The sequence below is a fragment of the Salvelinus alpinus genome, chromosome 5 (assembly GCF_045679555.1).
Source record: "Salvelinus alpinus chromosome 5, SLU_Salpinus.1, whole genome shotgun sequence".
NCBI lineage: Eukaryota > Metazoa > Chordata > Actinopteri > Salmoniformes > Salmonidae > Salvelinus > Salvelinus alpinus.
In genome coordinates, this window is record NC_092090.1 from 83,216,163 (window position 1) to 83,243,527 (window position 27,365).

A 27,365-nucleotide genomic window follows, 5' to 3' on the forward strand; every position below is an offset into this window, starting at 1 on the left:
GTCCTTTGCTGTTGTTCTGGAATTGATTTGCACTTTTCGCACCAAAGTACGTTCATCTCTAGGAGACAAAACGCGTCTCCTTCCTGAGCAGTATGACGGCTGTGTGGTCCCATGGTGTTTATACTTGCGTACTATTGCTTGTACAGATGAACGTGGTACCTTCAGTGTTTGGAAATTGCTCCCAAGGATGAACCAGACTTGTGGAGGTCTACAATTTTTTTCTGAGGTCTTGGCTGATTTCTTTTGATTTTCCCATGTTGTCAAGCAAAGAGGCACTGAGTTTGAAGGTAGGCCTTGAAATACATCCACAGGTCCACCTCCAATTGACTCAAATTATGTCAATTAGCCTATCAGAAGCTTCTAAAGCCTTGACACCATTTTCTGGAATTTTCCAAAATTTTTAAAGGCACAGTCAACTTAGTGTATGTAAACTTCTGACCCACTGGAATTGTGATACAGTGAATTATAAGTGAAATAATCTGTCTGTAAACAATTGTTGGAAAAATTACTTGTGTCATGCACAAAGTAGATGTCTTAACCGACTTGCCAAAACTATAGTTTGTTAACAAGAAAATTCTGGAGTGGTTGAAAAACAAGTTTTAATAACACCTACCTAAGTGTATGGAAACTTCCGACCTCAACTGTAATTACTTGTAATTACTTGTTAGCCATGTAGCGAACGAAACACTACTTTTCTTTGTAAAAATAAAATAAAATATGAGTGAAGTAGGCAAGAATTTCCTTTAATTTTAGTCATCAGACCTGCCTCTTTCTCAGTGGATACATTGTTTTTTGTTTAATAGGCTAAATTACACATTATGTTAGCATCTGACTCTAGAGTGATCTGTTCTTGCAATTTGTAGTCTATGACATTTCAGATTTAGATATGATAATTCTTCACAAAGTAGTTTGGATGTAGTGAACTACTTTTTCAAAATAACTCTAGAAAACTATATTTTAGTTTAGCTTAACTTCTTCCAGTGTGAAGTAATTGGTAGCTTGGTAAACTATATTTTCAGAGTAGCTTCCCCAACATTGCTGCTCAGTCATGTTGTCAACAAGGTTCCAAACCGAATGCAATCAATGCTAACCCGGTTCACCCGGGGCAGGCCCAGGACATTTATCGAATCCCCTCAGTGAGTGAGTGAGTGAGTGAGTGATTAATTGAGAGAGTGAGTGAGTGATTAATTGAGAGAGTGAGTGTTATCTTCTTAGCTGTTTCAGATGGACTTAGAGACAGACAGTAATAGTGTCTCTCTTAGAGACTTAGACTTAGAGACAGACCGTAATAGCACTGCTGTCTAAAGTAACTGACATATAAAGTATCAGCCAGTAGCTGTGTACCCGCCCCTCTGCACAATCATTCAGTCTGTCTCTCTCTCTCTCTCTCTCTCTCTCTCTCTCTCTCTCTCTCTCTCTCTCTCTCTCTCTCTCTCTCTCTCTCTCTCTCTCTCTCTCTCTCTCTCTCTCTCTCTCTCTCTCTCACCTTATCTCATGCTTCTCCCTCCACCTCTCCTTCCTCCCTCTCATCTCGTAGAGGGTAGATGTCCAGTGGAGCTCTCTAGAAGGAGTGTCCTCCCTGGCGCTTGTGTGTGTGTGTGTGTGTGAGTGAGTGTGTGTGTGTCTCTACCGTGTGTGTGTGTGTGTCTGCTGTAAGGGAGTGTTCCCTTGCACGTATGTGTGTGAGTGTTTGTTTCAGCTGTGAGTGTGGAGGTGCAGTAAGATGAGTCTGCCAGCGAACTCCGAGTCTCTTGAGAGGATAGCACGCTACCGCCATGCCTGCTCCAGTGGCTCTCCATACGCCACCAACAAGCCCATCGACATCAAAGCCAGGAGGAGAGGGTAACTGTGGGCACTGGGGATAGGGGAGGGAGGGGAGGCTATTGTGACTGCATTTATTATTAATCGACCAATATGTCATGTTTCTGTTTAGTTATTATTCCAAGGCTAGATGTCCAGTGGCGCTCTCTAGATGGGGAGCAGTTTTGTCCCAGAGAAAACTGTCTTGAGATGGACTAGAATGGGATTGTTGCTGTGATTCTTGGACTGTCATAGTTCTTTTTCAACTGCTCCCCCTCACAAAGCTTTCTGTTTCATCAGTAAACAGGCAGATATTCCTTGTGTGTGAGAGATCGTAGAGGAGCAGACAGGGGAAGTTGAACATGTCATAGAGCTCTATTAGCCAACTGGATTAATCAATAATTGTTCTTTAAAGCCCTTCCTCATTGTGTGTGTGTGAATGCTCTCACACACTTATCTAAGCCCTACCTGGCCTACTGGTGATAAATAGCTCCACCGGGGCAACCCTAACAAACAGATCAGCGTTCACATTGAAGTGCGCCACAGTGTTATGTAAAATGTCGTTGCTCTGTTTCTCAGCCGCTGGGCTATTTTGATCACTATTTTGCTGCTGAGAATTTTTCTGCACCGCAGGAAATGTTAATGCAAATGAGCTTTGTGATTTACATACATTCACTGAAAACCCACACTAACGCAGTTAAATGCACATTTCTTGTACAGTGGCTTCAGAAAGTATTCTAACACCTTGACTTTACCAAAATGTCGTTGTGTTACAAAGTGGGATTTAAATGGATATATTTTTTTTTGAATTGTCAACGATCTATACAAAATACTCTAATGTCAAAGTAAAAAATCAACATATATGTATAGATAGTACCAGTCAAAAGTTTGGACACACCTACTCATTCAAGGGTTATTCTTTATTTTTACTATTTTCTACATTGAAATAACACATATGGAGTCATGTAGTAACCAAAAAAGTGTTAAACAAATCCAAATATATTTGAGATTTGAGATTCTTCAAAGTAGCCACCCTTTGCCTTGTTGACAGCTTTGCACACTCTTGGCATTCTCCCAACCAGCTTCATGAGGTAGTCACCTGGAATGCATTTCAATTAACAAGTGTGCCTTCTTAAAAGTTAATTTGTGGAATTTCTTTCCTTAATGTGTTTGAGCCAATCAGTTGTGTTGTGACAAGGTAGGGGTGGTATACAGAAGATAGCCCTATTTGGTAAAAGACCAAGTCCATATTATGGCAAGAACAGCTCAAATAAGCAAAGAGAAACGACAGCCCATCATTACTTTAAGACATGAAGGTCAGTCAATCCAGAAAATGTCAAGAACTTTAAAAGTGTCTTCAAGTGCAGTCGCCAAAACCATCAAGTGCTATGATGAAACTGATTCTCATGAAGACACAGAGTTACCTCTGCTGCAGAGGATAAGTTCAGTAGAGTTACTAGCCTCAGAAATTGCAGCCCAAATAAATGCTTCACAGAATTCAAGTAACAGGGGCGGCAGATAGCCTAGTGGTTAGAGCATTGGGCCAGTAACCGAAAGGTTGCTACATCGAATCCCTCAGCTGACCCTGAACAAGGCAGTTAACCTGTTATGGCTGCAAGCCCGACGCCGGTACACCTATGACAACATCCAGCTCAAGTGCAGGGCGCGAAATTCAAAATCATTTTTTTTTTTAATATTTAACTTTCACACATTAACAAGTCCAATACAGCATTTGAAAGATAAACATCTTGTGAATCCAGCCAACAAGTCCGATTTTTAAAATGTTTTACAGAGAAAACACCACATATATTTATGTTAGTTCACCACCAAATAAAAAAGAGGACAGACATTTTTCACAGCACAAGTAGGATGCAGGTAGCATGCACAAGCCAACCTAACTAACCTAGAACCAACCTAAATAACCTAGAAAAAACTCCCTCAGATGACAGTCCTATAACATGTTACACAATAAATCTATGTTTTGTTCAAAAAATGTGCATATTTTAGCTATAAATCAGTTTTACATTACTGCTACCATCATAGCTACAGTCAGAAATCGCACGGGAGTAGCCAGAGAAAATACAGACACCAACGTCAACTACCTAATTACACATCATAAAACATTTCAGAAAAATATATGGTGGATAGCAAATGAAAGACAAAGATCTTGTGAATACAGCCAATATTTCCGATTTTTTAAATGTTTTACAGCGAAAACACCACATATATTTATGTTAGCTCACCACCAAATACAAAAGACAGACAGACATTTTTCACAGCAACGGTAGCATGCAAGTAGCATGCACAAAGCTAACCTAACTAACCTAGAACCAACCTAAATAACCTAGAAAAAACTCCCTCAGATGACAGTTCTATAACATGTTACACAATAAATCTATGTTTTGTTCGAAAAATGTACATATTTTAGCTATAAATCAGTTTTACATTACTGCTACCATCATAGCCACCATCATAGCTACAGTCAGAAATCGCACGGGAGTAGCCAGAGAAAATACAGACACGTCAACTACCTAATTACTCATCATAAAACATTTCAGAAAAATATATGGTGGATAGCTAATGAAAGACAAAGATCTTGTGAATACAGCCAATATTTCCAATTTTTTAAGTGTTTTACAGCGAAAACACAATATATCGTTATATTAGCTTACTACAATAGCTAACACACAGCAGCATTGATTCTAGTCAAACGGTAGCGATAGCACAGTTCGACAGATATATGAAATAGTATCCCAAATTGGGTCCTTATCTTTGTTGATCTTCCATCAGAATGTTCTCCAAGGGGTCCTTTGTTCAGAACCGTCTTTATTTGGATCCAGAACGAACTATTTCCCTCTTGAATTAGCAAGCACACTGGCCGTGCGGTGCTAACCGCTCCTTCTTGAACAAATTCTTGCGACGCATCACGTCTAAAGTCCAGAATAAATTTCAATAATATAATTAAACTATATTGAAAAAACATACTTTAGGATGATATTGTGACATGTATCAAATAAAATCGAAGCCGGAGATCATATTCACCTATAACGACGGTTTTCCAGGAGGCGACTCCAGATCCAACTTCGCGCCTTCCAAAAAAAATTTATGGCGCACTTCTCACTCCAAGAGGTTGTATTCAATCCCAGAACGAGATAATCAAGTCATTTCTGCTCTCACTTCCACATGACACCCAGGGGAAGGTGTATGACGTGTTTCTACAGTCCTAAGTGACATGCCCTTTTATAGACAAGCTCTTGAAGAGAGACATCGCTTTTGGAAATCTCACTTCCGGATAGGAAATGGTCTGTAAAAAGAGTTCTGTTTCACTTAGAGAAATAATTCTAACGGTTTTAGAAACTAGAGAGTGTTTTCTATCCAATAGTAATAATAATATGCATATTGTACGAGCAAGAATTGAGTACGAGGCCGTTTGAAAATGGGCACCTCTTTCCAGTTATTCAATACGCCCCCTGCAGCCATAACAAGTTAATCCACTGTTCCTTGGCCGTCATTGTAAATAAGAATTTGTTCTTAACTGACTTGCCTAGTTAAATTGGGGTTAAAATAAAAAACAGACACATCTCAACATCAACTGTTCAGAGGAGACTGCATGAATCAGGCCTTCATGGTTGAATTGCTGAAAATAAGCCACTACTAAAGGACACCAATAATAAGAAGAGACTTGCTTGTGCAAAGAAACATGGTCATTAGACTGGTGGAAATCTATCCTTTGGTGATTCCAAATTTGAGATGTTTGGTTTTGGCTTTGTGAGACGCAGAGTAGGTGAACGGATGATTTCTGCATGTGTGGTTCCAACCATGAAGCATGGAGGAGGAAGTGTGATGGTGTGGGGGTGCATTGCTGGTGACACTGTCTGTCATTTATTTAGAATTCAAGGCACACTTAACCAGCATGGCTACCACAGCATTCTGAAATGACATGCCAGCCCATCTGGTTTGCGCTCAGTGGGACTATCATTTGTTTTTCAACAGGACCCAAAACACACCTCCAGGCTGTGTAAGGGCTATTTGACCAGGAAGGAGAGTGATGGTGACCTGGTCTCCACAATCAACCGACCTCAACCCAATTGAGATGGTTTGGGATGAGTTGGACCACAGAGTGAAGGAAAAGTAGCCAACAAGTGCTCAACCTATGTTGGAAAAGCATTTCTCATGAAGCAGATTGAGAGAATGCCAAGAGTGTGCAAAGCTGTCATCAAGGCAAAGGGTGGCTACTTTGAAGAATCTAAAATCTAAAATATATTTAGATGTATTTAACACTTTTTTGGTTACTACATGATTCCATATGTGTTATTTCATAGTTGTGATGTCTTCACTATTATTCTACAATGTAGAAAATAATACAAATAAATAAAAACCCTTGAATTAGTAGGTGTGTCCAAACTTTTGACTGGTACTATATATATATAAATGGAAAATAAATAATTAATATATCTTGATAAGATAAGTATTCAACCCCCTGAGTCAATACATGTTAGAATCATCTTTGGTGTCTTTCTGGGTAAGTCTCTAAGAGCTTTCCACACCTGGATTGTGCAAAATTTGCCCATTGTTCTTAAAAAGTCATTGTTGATCATTGCTAGACATACATTTTCAAGTCTTGCCATAGATTTTCAAGGCGATTTAAGTCAAAACTGTAACTTTTCCAGCAACATTCAACGTCATCTTGGTAAGCAACTCCAGTAAGAGATTTGGCATTGTGTTTTAGGTTACTGTCCTGCTGAAAGGTGTATTTTTCTCTCAGTGTCTGTTGGATAGCAGACTGAACTTAGTTTTCTTTAGGATTTTGCCTGTAGTTAGCTCTATTCCCTTCATTTTTATCCTTAAAAATTCCCTAGGCCTTACCGATGACAAACATACACATAACAGTCACCACCATGCTTGAAAATACGAAGGGTGGTGCTTACTGACGCGTTATGTATGATTTGCCCCAAACATAACACTTTGTATTCAGGACAAAAAGTTAATTTCTTTGCCACATTTTTTGCATTATTACTTTAGTGCCTTATTGCAAACAGGATGCATGTTTTGGAATATTTTTATTCTGTACATGATTTCTTTATTTCACTCTGTCATTTATGTTAGTATTGTGGAGTAACTCCAATGTTGTTGATCCATCCTCAGTTATCTCCCACTAAACTGCAACTGTTTTAAAGTCACCATTGGGTTCATGGTGAAATCCCTGAGTGGTTTCCTTCCTCACCGGCATCTGTGTTAAGAAGGGCACCTGTATCTTTGTAGGGACTGGGTGTATTGATACACCATCCAAAGTGTAATTAATAACTGCACCATGCTCAGAGGGATATTCAATGTCTGCTTTCTTTTTTCTTTTTTTCTTTTCTTTTTTTCCCCTTGGAAAACCTCTATGGTTGAATCTGTGCTTGAAATATACTGCTCGACTGAGGGACTGTACAGATAATTGTATATGTGGGGTACAGAGATGGGGTAGTAATTAAAAAAGCATGTTGAACACTATTATTGCACACAGAGTGAGTCCATGCAATAAATTAGGTGACTTATTAAGCACAATTATATTCCTGAACTTATGTAGGCTTGCCATAAGAAAAGGGTTGAATACTTACTGACTCAAGACATTTCAGCTTTTCATTTTTAAATAATTTGTAAACATTCCTAAAAACATAATTCCATTTTGACATTATGAGGTATTTTAAATGCAGGCTGTAACACAACAACATTTTGAAAACGTCAAGGGGTGTGAAAACTTTCTGAAGGCACTGTAGCCTACTTTTGGCCAGTTAATAGCCTAATTACTGATCAAATAACATTATCGACAAAAATTTCAATTCCTGTTGCCGTAGGATTATTTTGTTGTGACAATATCAAATTAAGATCCTGCATCTGTGGCTTTGGTTTTTATAAGGGATTAGTTCTGGTGTTTGGTCTGTATAGATCCAATGTTGCACATGTGTTGGTCAATATGTGCAGTAGACATTGAAGCGTGTGTGTGTGTGTGTGCGTGTGTGTGTGTGTGTGTGTGTGTGTGTGTGTGTGTGTGTGTGTGTGTGTGTGTGTGTGTGTGTGTGTGTGTGTGTGTGTGTGTGTGTGTGTGTGTGTGTGTGTGTGTGTGTGTGTGTGTGTGTGTGTGTGTGTGTGTGTGTGTGTGTGTGTGTGTGTGTGTGTGTGTGTGTCTGTGTGTGTGTGTGTGTGGATGCAGCAACATGTTTACTGTTAGATAGAGAGATTGGTGCTATTAGAAGAGTGAAAGGTGACAAATAAGGGAATGGGAGAGCTCCAACAAATCCTGCACTTTACTCCATGTTCTGGGAGATGGCTCCATTCAGTTGATTATTCAGCTTATTGGTTGCTCTAACGCTCATAGCCAAGGCACTTTCCTCCCATTAGTGCTAATTCTGCAGGGTCTGTCTGTCTCTCCAAGTAATCATAGTAATCAGATGTGTGCTTTATGATTATCAAAGCAGGTTATTTCTGTATTTGTGTGTGTGTGTCTGCTCGTACGTAAGCATGTGTGTGTGCGTGTGTGAATGACGTGCGTGCATGTGTGTGTGTGTAATGTGGCGTGTGAGTCTTGGCGCCATAACCAAGTCATGAGGTAAAGGTCAGAGTTTTATTCTAGACATATAGATATGCGTGGAGCTTGACCTGTGGATTGAGTGGGCTGACCGTCTGTCCTCTGTAGCCTCACTTCAACCTATTTATAACACGTTCAAATCAAATCAAATGGTATTAGTCACATGCGCTGAATACAACAGGTGTAGACCTTACCGTGAAATGCTTACTTACAAACCCCTAACCAACAATGCTGTTTAAAAAATATTAATAGGAACAAGAAATAAAAGGAACAAGTAATTAAAGAGCAGCAATAAAATAACAATAGCCAGACTATTACAGAGGTACCGGTACAGAGTCAATGTGCGGGGGCACCAGTTGGTCGAGGTAATTGAGGTAATATGTACATGTAGGTAGAGTTATTAAAGTGACTATGCATAGATGATAACAGAGAGTAGCAGCGGCGTAAAAGAGGGGGGGGGGGCAATGCAAATAGTCTGGGTAGCCATTGCACTGATAGTAGAGTGAATAAGGTCATATGCATCATGAACTCATTTTACGAAGGCCTATTTAACAAAATCAATTCAACCAAGTAACTTTGGAATATTCTGATTCTTAGCTTGGTCTATTCTTGCCTTATTGCTAGGCCTACTTCAGGTTAACTTTCATGACCACTAGGGGAACATAATGCTTTAGAATTGTCCACTGGCACTGCCCCAGCATATACAGTATGCCTATTTCAGCACTAGATGGCAATAATGATTCAAATGACCTGTGTGCTGAACTTGTATTATACCTTTACATGAAACTGAATGTAACTGCTGTACTTCTTAGTTTGAAGCACTTTGTTATCATATCTTGTGTTTAAGTTGTTAACTCTTTCTTGTTGGGTTGTATGCAACAATGACAGTATGTCACTGTGGACCTGTGAAATTACCACAGTTTAAAATAAAAATGTTATTGCCTTTAGCCTGTAACTATGGCCCTGGGTAAGAAAAAACTCAGGGTGTGACTGATGCTTAAACATGAACCAGTGGGTTGTGCCTATTCAACTCCACTTCATTCACTGCCAATGATGACAACGAGTCACGTGCTGTGTATACCATGGACAGCCTCAGAATGCAGCCAGCCAGTCAGCCAGCATGAAATCAGTCACATTACTGTACCTCTGCTGTTAGAGAAGCTCATTGGTTTACCAGCCTCACACAGAGGTTCATCATCTGACTGACTGCGTTGCTGGAGAAACATGGGATGCGTCCCAAATATCACGCTACGGTATTCCCTATGTAGTACACTACAGGGCCCACAGGGGAAAGTAGTGCATTATATTGGGAATATGTTGCTATTTGGGACGCACATATGATCATTTCAACAGAGGATAGATGGTGGAATGTATGTGTATACTACACCATGACAGGATGTATATATACTACACCATGACAGGATGTATATATACTACACCATGACAGGATGTATATATACTACACCATGACAGGATGTATATATACTACACCATGACAGGATGTATATATACTACACCATGACAGGATGTATGTATACTACACCATGACAGGATGTATGTATACTACACCATGACAGGATGTATATATACTACACCATGACAGGATGTATATATACTACACCATGACAGGATGTATATATACTACACCATGACAGGATGTATATAAACTACACCATGACAGGATGTATATATACTACACCATGACAGGATGTATGTATACTACACCATGACAGGATGTATATATACTACACCATGACAGGATGTATATATACTACACCATGACAGGATGTATATATACTACACCATGACAGGATGTATATATACTACACCATGACAGGATGTATATATACTACACCATGACAGGATGTATGTATACTACACCATGACAGGATGTATATATACTACACCATGACAGGATGTATATATACTACACCATGACAGGATGTATATATACTACACCATGACAGGATGTATATATACTACACCATGACAGGATGTATATATACTACACCATGACAGGATGTATATATACTACACCATGACAGGATGTATATATACTACACCATGACAGGATGTATATATACTACACCATGATAGGATGTATGTATACTACACCATGACAGGATGTATATATACTACACCATGACAGGATGTATATATACTACACCATGACAGGATGTATATATACTACACCATGACAGGATGTATATATACTACACCATGACAGGATGTATATATACTACACCATGACAGGATGTATATATACTACACCATGACAGGATGTATGTATACTACACCATGACAGGATGTATATATACTACACCATGACAGGATGTATATATACTACACCATGACAGGATGTATATATACTACACCATGACAGGATGTATGTATACTACACCATGACAGGATGTATATATACTACACCATGACAGGATGTATATATACTACACCATGACAGGATGTATATATACTACACCATGACAGGATGTATATAAACTACACCATGACAGGATGTATATATACTACACCATGACAGGATGTATGTATACTACACCATGACAGGATGTATATATACTACACCATGACAGGATGTATATATACTACACCATGACAGGATGTATATATACTACACCATGACAGGATGTATATATACTACACCATGACAGGATGTATATATACTACACCATGACAGGATGTATGTATACTACACCATGACAGGATGTATATATACTACACCATGACAGGATGTATATATACTACACCATGCAGGATGTATATATACTACACCATGACAGGATGTATATATACTACACCATGACAGGATGTATATATACTACACCATGACAGGATGTATATATACTACACCATGACAGGATGTATATATACTACACCATGATAGGATGTATGTATACTACACCATGACAGGATGTATATATACTACACCATGACAGGATGTATATATACTACACCATGACAGGATGTATATATACTACACCATGACAGGATGTATATATACTACACCATGACAGGATGTATATATACTACACCATGACAGGATGTATGTATACTACACCATGACAGGATGTATATATACTACACCATGACAGGATGTATATATACTACACCATGACAGGATGTATATATACTACACCATGACAGGATGTATATATACTACACCATGACAGGATGTATATATACTACACCATGACAGGATGTATATATACTACACCATGACAGGATGTAATGACAGTGTAACGTCAACCAGGGGATGTTGTCTTTTGTTCTGCCAGAGAAGAGAGAGAGAGAGAAAAAAAGAAAGAAAGAAAGAATGAGAGAGAGAAGGAGAAGCCAGGCCACTCAAGCCTCTCTATGAGGGATACTATGGTTGTCATTGGATTTATGTGCTGCTTGGGAACAAATTAAAAATCAACAAATTGATTTGATGTATGTAGAATAGCTGTTTCTCTTCATGTCTGACCTATAACAAATGCTGTATGTTAGACTTTATGTGGAGTCAGAAGGTCAGGGAGTAACTAGGCTCAGGGTCCACAAAAGTGACCGGAAGAAGGAATAAGGCAAGTTTGCCCCCAATCAAATGACATCCTGTTTCATCCTGTTGTTGAGTGAATAGGCCTATTCGTTAGCTGATGTATGTGGGTACGCTACATACATTATTACCTCATTATCTGAGGTCAGCATTGAATATGTCGAATTACAGCTCATTGTGTGAGTGTATGTGTGTGTTCAAGAGTGTGTTTGAGAGTGAGAGAGTGTGACGTGCGGCCGATGGTGGCCCCAGTCCTGTCTCTTTTCTCTCACACAACATAAAAGAAAAGAAGCAGCACATGAAGCAAATGACCAACGTATTATCCCTCATAGAAAGCCTTGAGTGGGCCAGTTTCTCTCTCTCCCTCTCTTTCTTTCTTTCTCTCTCTCCCTCTCTCTTTCTTTCCCTCTCCCTCTTCTCTGGCAGAACAAAAGACAACATCCTCTAGTTGACGTCACTCTGCTGTCACGGCACACAATTATGCCAAGGTATATGAGATGCAGGTGTGTGTGTGTGTTTGTACGTGCGTGTTGCTGTCATAGCCGGGCATTATTACTACCGGGTCTTATTACGAGCTGTTGTTGTGTCTAAGACGTGCGTCATAAGAGAATCACTTAGCTGTCCCAGTCAGACCCTAATGAGGAGCTCTCTCTCTCTCTCTCTCTCTCTCTCTCTCTCTCTCTCTCTCTCTCTCTCTCTCTCTCTCTCTCTCTCTCTCTCTCTCTCTCTCTCTCTCTCTCTGTCTCTCTGTCTCTCTGTCTGTCTGTCTGTCTGTCTGTCTGTCGGTCTGTCTCTGTCTGTCTGTCTGTCTGTCTGTCTGTCTGTCTGTCTGTCTGTCTGTCTGTCTGTCTGTCTGTCTCTCTCTCTGTCTCGCTCTCTCTCTGTCTGTCTGTCTGTCTGTCTGTCTGTCTGTCTGTCTGTCTGTCTGTCTGTCTGTCTGTCTGTCTGTCTGTCTGTCTGTCTGTCTGTCTGTCTGTCTGTCTGTCTGTCTGTCTGTCTGTCTGTCTCTCTCTCTCTCTCTCTCTCTCTCTCTCTCTCTCTCTCTCTCTCTCTCTCTCTCTCTCTCTCAGTGACCAGGTTATGAGGTAATTGGGCTTGTGTAGTGCACTGCCAGAAACTTTGGCCAAGTTCTGCCATGTGGTGGAAGCCTCCATGTTTGTTGACAAAACACCTCACACCGAATAGAAGATGATCAAGTTAGACTTATAAGTAACAATAGATGGTCAAGTTACACTTGATATTTAATTGGAGGGATTAGACTTCCTAGAATGTATGAAGTTACCTTGAAATTACGTTGTTGGTATGATTTCACGTAACACAATATTTTCACGTTGGAGAATGGTCTGGGGCTAGTCCTCAAACTCTACTGGTTGGTCACTCATTGTCCCTCCCTCCCTCTCTCCCTCGCTCCACTATTATGCAAGCGGTTTTCAGTCATTTAAGTGTCTTAATATGTAAGAAGATTTTACTTAATTTTCATTGCTCATATTATCACTTTTATTCAGCTACTTTCTGTCCTTACTACACCTGTATTAGTCACTGTGGATAACTTCAATTGTAATTCATTGGAAGTCACAGTGTATTTGTGCCACATGCCACTATGCTACTTCTCTAGCACATTGTGGATAATACAACACGGGTGTTGGTGTTTGGTTACCTTGGCAGCAGTGTGATTGATGTTTGAGACAGCGGCTGTACTATGGGATAGAGCCCCGCCCCTGAAGGAGTTACTGCAACCTCAACAACCCCACCCCTGCCAACACAAACCCCCCCTCAAGCTGCAGGAAGGAGAGAGAGAGAGAGAGAGAGAGAGAGAGAGAGAGAGAGAGAGAGAGAGAGAGAGAGAGAGAGCTTACACATGTGGCCAGGGAAGGAGGGAAGAGTCAGAAGACAGAGAGAAAAAAGAGGGAGAAGAAAGAGAGCAGGAGGGCTTATACTCGCTGGCCAGGAAAAGACTGTCGAGAGGGAGAGGTAAGGAAAAAAGTGGAAGAGAATTGACACATGTTGGTAACAACAACAGAGCAAGAGAGAGAGAGAGCAAAGCAGGAGTCCGAGGAAGGGAAAGAGAAAGAAAGGGGGAGAGAGAGAGCGCTAAATAGAGGAGGCGGATCCGACTTACACTGTGGTCTGAGGATTCCTGTGTAGTGAATAGTTTTAGTTGGGACTCCAGTCCTGTGTTCTCTGACTTATATACCAGTCTCTGTTTCTGTCTGGACCATAAGCTCCCAGGCTGGGGCACAGAAGCCCTAAACACAACACGACCACAACAGGAACATTACAGGACCACTCTGTTGGACCCATCTACAGGATTATTGCAGTTCGAAGGAGAGGTGGAAACACGGTCTGAAAATAATCTTATCAGAGCAGGACCGCTTTTTGAGATAACTGTAGAAGTGAAGAGTGACCGCTGTGGTTTGACCACAATCTGAACACAATAGGACCGTTTGACCAGGAGGGGAAAACGTGGGAACTGTGGGAACCGTGGTTTGAACAGGAACACTTTCCTTTCTAGGGAGTTGTGGGGTCTGTGGTTTGACCTGAACAGGACCGTGGGGGCTGTGGCCTGGACAGGACCGTGGGGGCTGTGGCCTGGACAGGACAGTAACGTGTGGGAGAGAAGGTGACATCATGAGTATTGTTATGAAGCCACGATCTCGCTCCATCAGCTCTCTACGGAACATGGAAGGAATCTGGTAAACAGACACACAATGTCTTCCAACCACACACTGTCCTGTTTCTCTCTGTTTCTGTGTTCTCTTTCCCCTCTCTCTCAAACCTTTATCTCTCACACCCTTTTCTCTCTCTCCTTTGTCCTGCTACTTTCCTCTCTCACTCACCCCATTTCCAGTCCCCTAGATTCTTACCAGCGGTTTTTCCTCTTATTTTGAGATTAAGATAACTTTATTGGTCAATTGCACATAAGGTCCAACCACTTTTAATCCAACCCCTTCCAAAAGACACAAATATGCCTCTCTCTCTCTCTCTCTCTCTCTCTCTCTCTCTCTCTCTCTCTCTCTCTCTCTCTCTCTCTCTCTCTCTCTCTCTCTCTCTCTCTCCTTCCATCATCCTGCGTAAGGCTCTGTCGTTTATCTCCACATTGTCTTCCTCTCCCTGCCTCTGTCTCCTGCCTGTCATCTCAATCCTCTCCGCCCTCTCTCCTGCACCCTTATCATACTTCCCACTGTTCTCTGGTTCCTTTCCTTCTTCAGGCTGTCAAGCTCTGGCCTGTCCGTTCATATTTGTTGTTTTGACTGTGGAACATGAGAAGTTCTTGGTTAACTACAGTAACTGTATGTCAGATATGTCTTTTTCTAGTCTTCCTCTCTGTTGTACTCTGTTAACTATACAACACAGTGCAAAGAAGAGCAGCCATCCAGCATGAATGTTTGCCTCTGTGCTGTGGTGTCTCTAGTTACTACGTTTCCATCAGAACTCACTATGTCAACACCATACAACAGCCGTTACATACTCTCTCATAAGGTGGTAAAGGCTGTATGTTAATCATCATGTACTCTGGAATGTGTGTCAGTTACTGGCTGAAGTCTCCCTAGCAGCGCCCCCAGGGTTATCCTCTTCCATAGAATGCACCTCCAGGTGGCTGCTCTCCCTGCCCTCTTCTCTCCCTCCTGTCTCCACTTGTCTAAGGCTTTTTTTCTCCCTCATCACTTCTGCACTCACATGTTCTCTGCAAGGGTAGATCCCTGTCGGAGACTAGTTTATTTTCACCGTGTTTCTCCGTGGTACATCAGGCTGAGCAGTACAGTCCAGTCCTGAACAAACACACAGCATGCTGGTTCCCTCCTCGACCCTGGTCTTAGGGTCGCTCTGTTCTCACACAGCCTGCTAATTATCCACATAAGCCTCTCAGACTGGGAGAAGGCCTGTGTGAACTAAGCCCCATCATCATTAAAGCCATTGCGGAGTTATCCATCTGAATGAGGCTGCCTTTCAAGGACAGGTATTATGATCAGATTAACATGGAGGATATGTCTAGTAGTCTGCCCTGAGGGTTCAACCTCATCTTTCTCTTCTACTCAGATTTCAGCTGATGTGAGATCGTGTATGCCTATGCTTCGTGTCGTTGTCATGCTGGAAGACCCAGCCACGACCCATCTTCAATGCTCTTACTGAGGGAAGGAGGTTGTTGGCCAAGATCTCGCGATACATGGCCCCATCCATCCTCCCCTCAATACGGTGCAGTCGTCCTGTCCCCTTTGCAGAAAAGCATCCCCAAAGAATGATGTTTCCACCTCCATGCTTCACGGTTGGGATGGTGTTCTTGGGGTTGTACTCATACTTCTTCTTCCTCCAAACACGGCGAGTGGAGTTAGACCAAAAAGCTCTATTTTTGTCTCATCAGACCACATGACCTTCTCCCATTCCTCCTCTGGATCATCCAGATGGTCATTGGCAAACTTCAGACGGGCCTGGACATGCACTGGCTTAAGCAGGGGGACCTTGCGCTGCAGGATTTTAATCCATGACGGCGTAGTGTGTTACTAATGGTTTTCTTTGAGACTGTGGTCCCAGCTCTCTTCAGGTCATTGACCAGGTCCTGCCGTGTAGTTCTGGGCTGATCCCTCACCTTCCTCATGATCATTGATGCCCCACGAGGTGAAATCTTGCATGGAGCCCCAGACCGAGGGTGATTGACCGTCATCTTGAACTTCTTCCATTTTCTAATAATTGCGCCAACAGTTGTTTCCTTCTCACCAAGCTGCTTGCCTATTGTCCTGTAGCCCATCCCAGCCTTGTGCAGGTCTACAATTTTATCCCTGATGTCCTTACACAGCTCTCTGGTCTTGGCTATTGTGGAGAGGTTGGAATCTGTTTGATTGAGTGTGTGGACAGGTGTCTTTTATACAGGTAACGAGTTCAAACAGGTGCAGTTAATACAGGTAATGAGTGGAGAACAGGAGGGCTTCTTTTTTTTTTTTTTTTTTTAAATTTTACCCCCTTTTCTCCCCAATTTTCGTGGTATCCAATCGCTAGTAATTACTATCTTGTCTCATCGCTACAACTCCCGTACGGGCTCGGGAGAGACGAAGGTCGAAAGTCATGCGTCCTCCGAAGCACAACCCAACCAAGCCGCACTGCTTCTTAACACAGCGCGCCTCCAACCCGGAAGCCAGCCGCACCAATGTGTCGGAGGAAACACCGTGCACCCGCCCCCCTCGGTTAGCGCGCACTGCGCCCGGCCCGCCACAGGAGTCGCTGGAGCGCGATGAGACAAGGATATCCCTACCGGCCAAACCCTCCCTAACCCGGACGACGCTAAGCTAATTGTGCGTCGCCCCACGGACCTCCCGGTCGCGGCCGGCTGCGACAGAGCCTGGGCGCGAACCCAGACTCTGGTGGCGCAGCATAGCACTGCGATGCAGTGCTCTAGACCACTGCGCCACCCGGGAGGCCTCAGGAGGGCTTCTTAAAGAAAAACTAACAGGTCTGTGAGAGCCGGAATTCTTACTGGTTGGTAGGTTTTCAAATACTTATGTCATGCAATAAAATGCAAATTAATTATTTAAAAATCATACAATGTGATTTTCTGGATTTTTGTTTTAGATTCCGTCTCTCACAGTTGAGGTGTACCTATGATAAAAATGACAGACCTCTACATGCTTTGTAAGTAGGAAAACCTGCAAAATCGGCAGTGTATCAAATACTTGTTCTCCCCACTGTATCTGTAATCTTTTGTAACAGTGTGCCGTTTCAGTCATTTAAGACAACAGAGCATTGGGCTGATATGAATGGATGGTGACCACAGATACTATCGTTTAAATTATTTATTTTTTATATCTCCATCGGTCCAGGACTGGGCTGTTGTTTACTTCTCAGTTTGTCATAACTCTTCTTCTCTTATGGACTTACAGTTGAAGTCGGAAGTTTACATACACCTTAGCCAAATACATTTAAACTCAGTTTTTCACAATTCCTGACATTTAATCAGAGTAAAGATTCCCTGTCTTAGGTCAGTTAGGATCACCACTTTATTTTAAGAATGTGAAATGTCAGAATAATAGTAGAGAGAATGATTTATTTCAGCTTTTATTTCTTTCATCACATTCCCAGTGGGTCAGAAGTTTACATACACTCAATTAGTATTTGGTAGCATTGCCTTTAAATTGTTTAACTTGGGTCAAACATTTCGGGTAGCCTTCCACAAGCTTCCCTTAATAAGTTGGGTGAATTTTGGCCCATACCTCCTGACAGAGCTGGTGTAACTGAGTCAGGTTTGTAGGCCTCCTTGGTCGCACACGCTTTTTCAGTTCTGACCACACATTTTCTATAGGACTGAGGTAAGGGTTTTGTGATGGCCACTCCCAATACCTTGACTTTGTTGTCCTTAAGCCATTTTGCCCCAACTTTGGAAGTATGCTTGGGGTCATTGTTCATTTGGAAGACCCATTTGCGACCAAGCTTTACCTTCCTGACGGATGTCTTGAGATGTTGCTTCAATAAATCCACATAATTTTCCTACCTCATGATGCCATCTATTTTGTGAAGTGCACCAGTCCCTCCTGCAGCAAAGCACCCCCACAACATGATGCTGCCACCCCGTGCTTCACGGTTGGGATGGTGTTCTTCGGCTTGAAGCCTCCCCCTTTTTCCTCCAAACATAACGATGGTCATTACGGCCAAACAGTTCTATTTTTGTTTCATCAGACCAGAGGACATTTCTCCAAAAAGTACGATATTTTTCCCCATGTGCAGTTGCAAACTGTAGTCTGGCTTCTATGTGGCGGTTTTGGAGTAGTGGCTTCTTCCTTGCTGAGCGGCCTTTCAGGTTATGTCAATATAGGAGTCGTTTTACTGTGGATATAGATCCTGTTGTACCTGTTTCCTCCAGCATCTTCACAAGGTCCTTTGCTGTTGTTCTGGGATTGATTTGCACTTTTCATACCAAAGTAGGAAGGAGACAGAACGCGTCTCCTTCCTGAACGGTATGGCGGCTGCGTGGTCCCATGGTGTTTATACTTGCGTACTATTGTTTGTACAGATGAACGTGGTACCTTCAGGCGTTTGGAAATTGAATTGCTCCCAAAGATGAACCAGACTTGTGGGGGTCTACAATTGTTTTTCTGTGGTCTTAGCTGATTTCTTTTGATTTTCCAGTGATGTCAAGCAAAGAGGCACTGAGTTTGAAGGTAGGCCTTGAAATACATCCACAGATACACCTCCAATTGACTCAAATGATGTCAATTAGCCTATCAGAAGCTTCTAAAGCCTTGACACCATTTTCTGGAATTTTCCAAAATATTTAATGGCACAGTCAACTTAGTGTATGTAAACTTCTGACCCACTGGAATTGTGATACAGTGAATTATAAGTCAAATAATTTGTCTGTAAACAATTGTTGGAAAAATTACTTGTGTCATGCACAAAGTAGACCAGTCAGTCCTAACTGTGTGTGTGTGTGCGTGTGTGTGTGTGTGTGTGTGTGTGTGTGTGTGTGTGTGTGTGTGTGTGTGTGTGTGTGTGTGTGTGTGTGTGTGTGTGTGTGTGTGTGTGTGTGTGTGTGTGTGTGTGTGTGTGTGTGTGTGTGTGTGTGTGTGTGTGTGTTTGCGTGTGTGTGTGTGTTTGCATGCGGGTACACATTCGTGTCTCTGTTTGTCTTAGATGAGTAAACCTGACCTTGGTGAGGGAAAGGTGGATGGTTGAGAGGAAAGAAGAGGAGAGGAGAAATAAGGAGAGAAGGAAGAAATGTTTATGGAATCTGAACATTTTTCCCTTTCAAACCAAGTCAGTAATGTTAGTAAGTCACATGGACTGGGACTGGGAAAGGTGGAGTCTACTGTGGACTATATTGCATGCCTGAACAGGACAGAACCAAGTGTCTAGGCCTGCTCTATGTCAACTCACTATCAGAGCTCTCAGGCTGCTTTGATACTCATAAAGGTTCCATGCTTTCTAACATACATACCCTTGAGACGGAGAGAGGGGAGAGGGGGGGGGTCTGCCTGGAATAGTATAGGTGTCATTGATTGAGTGGGTGTGTGACAGAGAGAGAGGCAGAGAGAGAGAGAGAGAGAGAGAGAGAGAGAGAGAGAGAGAGAGAGAGAGAGAGAGAGAGAGAGAGAGAGAGAGAGAGAGAGAGAGAGAGAGAGAGAGAGAGAGAGAGAGAGAGAGAGAGAGAGAGAGAGACAGGGAGACAGACAGAGAGAGAGAGAGACAAAGAGACAGACAGAGAGAGAGAGAGACAAAGAGAGACTGAGAGAGAGAGAGACAAAGAGAGACTGAGAGAGAGAGAGACAAAGAGAGACTGAGAGAGACAGAGAGAGACAGAGAGAGACTGAGAGAGACAGAGCGAGAGAGAGAGAGAGAGATAGAGAGAGAGACATAGAGACAGACAGAGAGAGAGAGACAAGGCAACCAGTGAAGAACAAACACCATTGTAAATACAACCCATATTTATGTTTATTTATTTTAACTTGTGTGCTTTAACCATTTGTACATTGTTACAACACTGTATATATATAATATGACATTTGTCATGTCTTTATTGTTTTGAAACTTCTGTATGTGTAATGTTTACTGTTAATTTTTATTGTTTATTTCACTTTTGTATATTATCTACCTCACTTGCTTTGGCAATGTTAACACATGTTTCCCATGCCAATAAAGCCCCTTGAATTGAATTGAATTGAATTGAATTGAGAGACAGAGAGACAGACAGAGAGAGAGAGAGAGAGAGACAGGGAGACAGATAGCGAGAGAGAGACAAAGAGAGACTGAGATAGACAGAGAGATACAGAGACATAGAGAGATAGAGAGTTGTGCAGTTGCAACAACCCTTGGATACCCTTAGTTGTTTATCTGACATGTTTAGTTGTTTATCTGATATGTTTAGTTGTTTATCTGATATGTTTAGTTGTTTATCTGACATGTTTAGTTGTTTATCTGATATGTTTAGTTGTTTATCTGATATGTTTAGTTGTTTATCTGATATGTTTAGTTGTTTATCTGATATGTTTAGTTTTTTATCTGACATGTTTAGTTGTTTATCTGACATGTTTAGTTGTTTATCTGACATGTTTAGTTGTTTATCTGACATGTTTAGTTGTTTATCTGACATGTTTAGTTGTTTATCTGACATGTTTAGTTGTTTATCTGATATGTTTAGTTGTTTATCTGATATGTTTAGTTTTTTATCTGACATGTTTAGTTGTTTATCTGACATGTTTAGTTGTTTATCTGACATGTTTAGTTGTTTATCTGACATGTTTAGTTGTTTATCTGATATGTTTAGTTGTTTATCTGACATGTTTAGTTGTTTATCTGATATGTTTAGTTGTGTATCTGATATGTTTAGTTGTTTATCTGACATGTTTAGTTGTTTATCTGACATGTTTAGTTGTTTATCTGATATGTTTAGTTGTTTATCTGACATGTTTAGTTGTTTATCTGATATGTTTAGTTGTTTATCTGATATGTTTAGTTGTGGCCAAGGGCAAGACACACACTGTCAGCACCACAGTGTCTCTCCTTACCGTCTCCTCTCCTTTCTACACAGTTGATTATTTACCAAAGACACGCATCTCTGGCCTCCCTAATAGCCATCTAGACCCAGCCCCTCTGCTGTGTCTAAAGGGATACAGTTTATGTCAAATTGATGTCAAATGTTGAAATTTTGGCATTTAAGCTAATCCTTATCCTAACCCTTTTCCTAACCTTAAACTATTTCTCCTGACCTGCTATGTTAATTCTCCTAACCTGCTACGAAAAGTAAATTCTGACATAAGCCGTATATCATCTAGTCAATACCCCCTTCTGTTGTGGTTACTGTTCTGATGACCCTGCCATGGAGATGTGTATTAATACCCGTCACCTGTGACTCAGAGATGCCCTTGTGGCAAGTCAGTTGACTGGGTTTATAGCCTAACTACAGCAGGGGTTCTCAAACCTTTTGGGACTGGGGACCCCTTTTGTGATAGCAAATTCATCAGGGACTCCCTCATAATCAGAACACAACTTGAGTGTGAAGAAAATTGCCTAAAAGTAGTTTTACTATAACACCTGCAGTGGATGGCTGGACGAACCAAGTCTCTGGCCTGGGAAAATAACATTTAAAAGCCTCCCTCTTGGCATTAGAGAGAAAATGTTCACGTTTTCAAGCTAATTTCCTGCAGTTCTACACATTTTATTATAGGGCAGTGATATTTTTTATTGTTGCAGCTTTAAAGCTGATATTGTGCAATTTTGCCATTGACACAGAGAGAAAACTTTGCAGTTTTAAAGCTTAAATTACAATGCATTTATGTAATTAAAAAAAACATTTTGGGGTAATAGTATTGAGTTGAAAAATGAAATGGTGGAGTACAGTGGATACCAATATCCCTGTGAGCCTCCCAGGGCCATGTTGCCCAGGGTTAAGAACAACAATTGGAGATTAATTATATCACACTGTATTACACACTTTAAACTTATTCCACAGATCCTTTGGCCAAAAGCAATTTAATATGTTGTTTAATCAGTGCCTTTTTTACTCTTGTCCTCTTTGTTGCTATTTTGCATTCAGTGTTCTCCCATTCATTTATATATAGCACACATGTACGTACTGTATCCTGGTTGTCACGTGTATTATTATCAGTTATGCGTAGTGGTGCAGTGTGTGACATCAGGATAATAACTGACTCATGAGACACACATACAATACAGAGACTAACTCTTAATGAGAACAGTGTGTGTTGTGTATCTGAGTTCAGGTTTATAAGTGGAAAGAGAAGGGAAAGGAGGATACCTAGTCAGCTGTACAACTGAATGCATTCAACAAAAATGTGTCTTCTGCATTTAACCCAACCCCTCTGAATCAGAGAGGTGTGGGGAGCTGGCTTAATCGGCGTCATCGGCGCCCTGGCAGCAGCTGTTGTGGGGGTTACCTGCCTTGCTCAAGGGCAGAACAGATTTTTCCACCTTGCCGGCTCAGAGATTCGAACAAGCAACATTTTGGTTACCGTCCCAATGCTCTAACCGCTAGGCTACCTGCCACCCTTAGTCAACGGGCTGCTAGGGCGTTAGTGTGGGGAACACGTCATTTATCAGTCACTTAGTGTGATAGCAACTGGCGAGGGTTCAGCGCTGCTTTAACAACTATGACATAGAGACAGAAGGACAGAGAGGGGAGAGAGAGGGAGAGGGTGCAGAGAGAAATAGAGTGCAGAGAGCGGCCAGAGAGAGACAAACAGGACCGAAAGAGAGAAAGAAGACAGGAAGCTGGGTACAGCGTAATGAGGACAATATGTGTTCCCTTCACTCACTAATTAGGCACCAGTCCAAACTGGCACATTTTCCATCCAAAGGTCAGAGCAGTTAGACCCTACGTGGCTGTCTGCCTCCCAGACCCTGCCTTTCAGCCTCGCAGGCCCTGCCTTGCAGGCCCTGCGGTATTCAGCCTCGCAGGCCCTGCGGTATCGCTGTCTCATTACCTCTAAGGCCTCTCTGTCTCTCTGCTTCTCAGACCCAGCCTCTCTGCCTCTCTCTCCTAGGCCCTGCCTCTCTGCTTCTCTGCCTCTCTGTCTCCTAGGCCCTGCTTCTCCGCCTCTCTGCTTCTCTGCCTCTCTGTCTCCTAGGCCCTGCCTCTCTGCTTCTCTGCCTCTCTGTGTCCTAGGACCTGCTTCTCTGCCTCTCTGTCTCCTAGGCCCTGCCTCTCTGCTTCTCTGCCTCTCTGTCTCCTAGGCCCTGCCTCTCTGCTTCTCTGCCTCTCTGTCTCCTAGGCCCTGCCTCTCCGCCTCTCTGCTTCTCTGCCTCTCTGTCTCCTAGGACCTGCCTCTCTGCTTCTCTGCCTCTCTGTCTCCTAGGCCCTGCCTCTCCGCCTCTCTGCTTCTCTGCCTCTCTGTCTCCTAGGACCTGCCTCTCTCCTTCTCTGCCTCTCTGTCTCCTAGGACCTGCCTCTCTGCTTCTCTGCCTCTCTGTCTCCTAGGCCATGCCTCTCCGCCTCTCTGCTTCTCTGCCTCTCTGTCTCCTAGGACCTGCCTCTCTGCTTCTCTGCCTCTCTGTCTCCTAGGCCCTGCCTCTCCGCCTCTCTGCTTCTCTGCCTCTCTGTCTCCTAGGACCTGCCTCTCTGCTTCTCTGCCTCTCTGTCTCCTAGGCCCTGCCTCTCCGCCTCTCTGCTTCTCTGCCTCTCTGTCTCCTAGGACCTGCCTCTCTGCTTCTCTGCCTCTCTGTCTCCTAGGACCTGCCTCTCTGCTTCTCTGCCTCTCTGTCTCCGAGGCCCTGCCTCTCTCTCTCTCTCTCTGGCTCCCAGGCCCTGCCTCGCTCTCTCTCTCTGGCTCCCAGGCCCTGCCCCTTTCTCTCTCTCTCTGTCTCCCAGGCCCTGCCTCTCTCTCTCTCTGGCTCCCAAGCCCTGCCTCTCTGTTTCTCTGGCTTTCTCCCAGGCCCTGCCACTCTATCTGTCTATCTCTCTGGCTCCCAGGCCATGCCTACGGCATTGGCGGTTAAATTTCGTCAGCCGGTGATTGTCAAGCAAATAACTGTCGGTCTCACGGTAATTGAGCTTTAATGAACATAAACACATTTAGCATCTCCTGGCTTCCGGATGCATATCATCCTTTATCGGTGTAATGAGGTCTGTGTGTAGCTTGTGTAGAGGAGTCAGGTGCAGGACAGCAGATATGAGTAAATAAACGTAATTTACTCAAAAATAGACAAATACAATACAATAAACCGAGCCCACATAACGGACCGTATTACATAAAAACAATTACTCACAAACAAACATGGGGGAACAGAGGGTTAAATAATGAACAAGTAATTGGGGGATTGAAACCAGGTGTGTAAGACAAAGACAAAACAAATGGAAAATGAAAAGTGGATCGGCGATGGCTAGGCCGGTGACATCGACCGCCGAACGCCGCCCGAACAAGGAGAGGGACCGACTTCGGCGGAAGTCGTGACAATCGGTGCTGTGGTACTGCATAGTAACAAACATAGTCGTCTACGACTTAGGAAACATGTTGTTATATAAAATGTACATTAAATGAGACTACAATTTGAATAAATTACTACTTATTTTGAATGTAAACGTGCAACAGAAGTGGTTGCATAATTATCTATGCAAAAAGTGCACTGTGAACCATTGTACATGGTCCTTGAATTATTATTTTTTATTTTTATAAAATTAAGTGTATGTTTTCTGGAGAACAGAAGAGTTGAACCAAAATATTAATCTGAATGCACAGAATGTCTCTGTGGGCCATGTAGTATTAATGTTGAGTCACTGGGCCATGCATATTCATGTTGAGTCACTGTTGGCCATGCAGTATTCATGTTGAGTCACTGGGCCATGCAATATTCATGTTGAGTCACAGTGGGCCATGCAATATTTATGTTGAGTCACTGTGGGCCATGCAATATTCATGTTGAGTCACTGTGGGCCATGCAATATTTATGTTGAGTCACTGTGGGCCATGCAATATTCATGTATAAGTCACTGTGGGCCATGCAATATTCATGTATAAGTCACTGTGGGCCATGCAATATTCATGTATAAGTCACTGTGGGCCATGCAATATTCATGTATAAGTCACTGTGGGCCATGCAATATTCATGTATAAGTCACTGTGGGCCATGCAATATTCATGTATAAGTCACTGTGGGCCATGCAATATTCATGTATAAGTCACTGTAGGCCATGCAATATTCATGTATAAGTCACTGTGGGCCATGCAATATTCATGTATAAGTCACTGTGGGCCATGCAATATTCATGTACAAGTCACTGTGGGCCTTGCCCTGCATTAATGGTGCCAGTCTCCTGAGAAAAGGGACATCAGCTGCAGGCACCATCTTTCCCCAGAAAGTGACAAGGTCACAATCACCAGCCAGCTCCTTCAAAGACACATTTTCTTGCAGCTTAATCAACTCCATTTGCAGTGATGTAACATCTACCCATCTGAAGATCTGTTTTGCTTCTTCTGACAACCTTGTCACATTTGTGACCAAGAAGGGGTTCTGGATGATAAGCAACAGTTCTCTTCCAACAAAAGCGAGCCTTGAAGTTATCCATAAGATTCTGGATGAAATCAACATGGTTGGGAACATCTTTGTCTCCCTGCGTTTGCACCAAAAGATTGGGGAAGTGGACAAGTTCTCCCTGGAGATCATTCTTGAAAAGCTCCAATTTCTTCTGGAAAGCCTGGACTGCTGTTATCATATCACACACTGTGTTGTCCCGTCCCTGTAGCTTAACATTCCGTTTATTAAGGTGTGATGTAATGTCTGTCAAAAATGCAATTGTTTTCATCTTCTCCTCATCTTCCAAAAACTCTGAAAACCAAGTTGCCTTGTGACCCTTTTGCTGTGATAAGAAAGCTTTGATGACCTCCTGAATGGCCCAAAAGCGTTCCAAAACCCTGCCTTTGCTGAGCCGTCTGACATGGTTGTGCAGTAGTAAGTCATCACAGCTGTCATTGGCCTCTGTCAGAATGCCTCGTGGCAGGCGGTGTTGTAGGGATGATGTTGCTCTCAAAAAGTTGATCAGTTTCATCATCGTTGTCATGACCTCAGAATACTATTTTCCCAAACTGGCACACAGGACAGATTGATGGATGATGCAGTGATATGATGTTAGGTCAGGGTGGTCCTCTTTTAAATGTGCAACACTTCCCTTCCCTCTTCCTGTCATGGCTGGAGCTCCATCTGTGGTGATGGAGACCTCTGACTTCAGATCTATCCCCTGTCTGTCAGCATCCCTTTGCTGGCCTCATGTATATCCTCTCCCCATGTGTGTGCTTCTAGATTTGTTAAAACTAACAGCTTCTCATTGAATCCTTTCTTTGTTTTGTTATATAATCTGACAACCACCAGAAGCTTTGCGTTATCAGTGTTTTCTGTTGATTCATCCACAACTAATGAAATGCATGGTGCATTCTGAATGGCCTCATCAAGTTGTGAAGTTAAATCTTCAGCTAATATTTTAGTTCTCCTCATTGCTGTGGAACCTGACAGTGGGACCTGACAGTGGGACCTGACAGTGGGACCTGACAGTGGGACCTGACAGTGGGACCTGACAGTGGGACCTGTTTGATCTTTTCCATGAGCTCATCTTTTAGTTCACCTTCAAGCAAGGTGTCAGCAACTTCACACATGCATTATTTTACCATCTCAGCGTCTGAAAATGTTTTTGGGTGTTTTCCCAAATCCCAAGCTATCCTCATTGAACACGCCATTGCACGTTGTTGGGCTGTCAGTGAATTGACAAGGACTTTGATGGAACTCTCATATTGGGATTTGAGTTGGTTAATTTTGTTTGTTCTCACCTCCGTGTTCAGGGGATACTTCTGATCGAATTTACTATGCCTGGTGTCATAATGGAACTTAACATTGGCACTTTTCACGAGAGCTCAACATTGGCACTTTTCACGAGAACTCACTGCATATCAGACACATTGGTTTTGTGCTAGTTGCAGAGAGAATGAATAAATACTGTTCCGTCCACCCGTCCTCGAA

General features: G+C 42.4%; 1 protein-coding gene across 5 annotated transcripts in view; it reads left to right on the forward strand.

Moving 5' to 3' along the window:
• Positions 1-27,365, forward strand: part of LOC139577053 (3',5'-cyclic-AMP phosphodiesterase 4D-like) — a 257,186-nt gene that overhangs the window by 193,581 nt on the left and 36,240 nt on the right. Inside the window, exon 1 of one of the 5 annotated variants that reach the window (XM_071403794.1) lies at positions 1,538-1,842. The exons of 3 other annotated variants lie outside the window; for them this stretch is intronic. In XM_071403794.1, the coding sequence (XP_071259895.1) occupies positions 1,724-1,842 (119 nt within the window). In that variant the 5' untranslated portion in view covers positions 1,538-1,723. Of the gene's footprint in view, positions 1-1,537; positions 1,843-13,788; positions 14,615-27,365 lie in introns of those variants that run through there. One more of the 5 variants, XM_071403795.1, reaches the window with a different exon arrangement.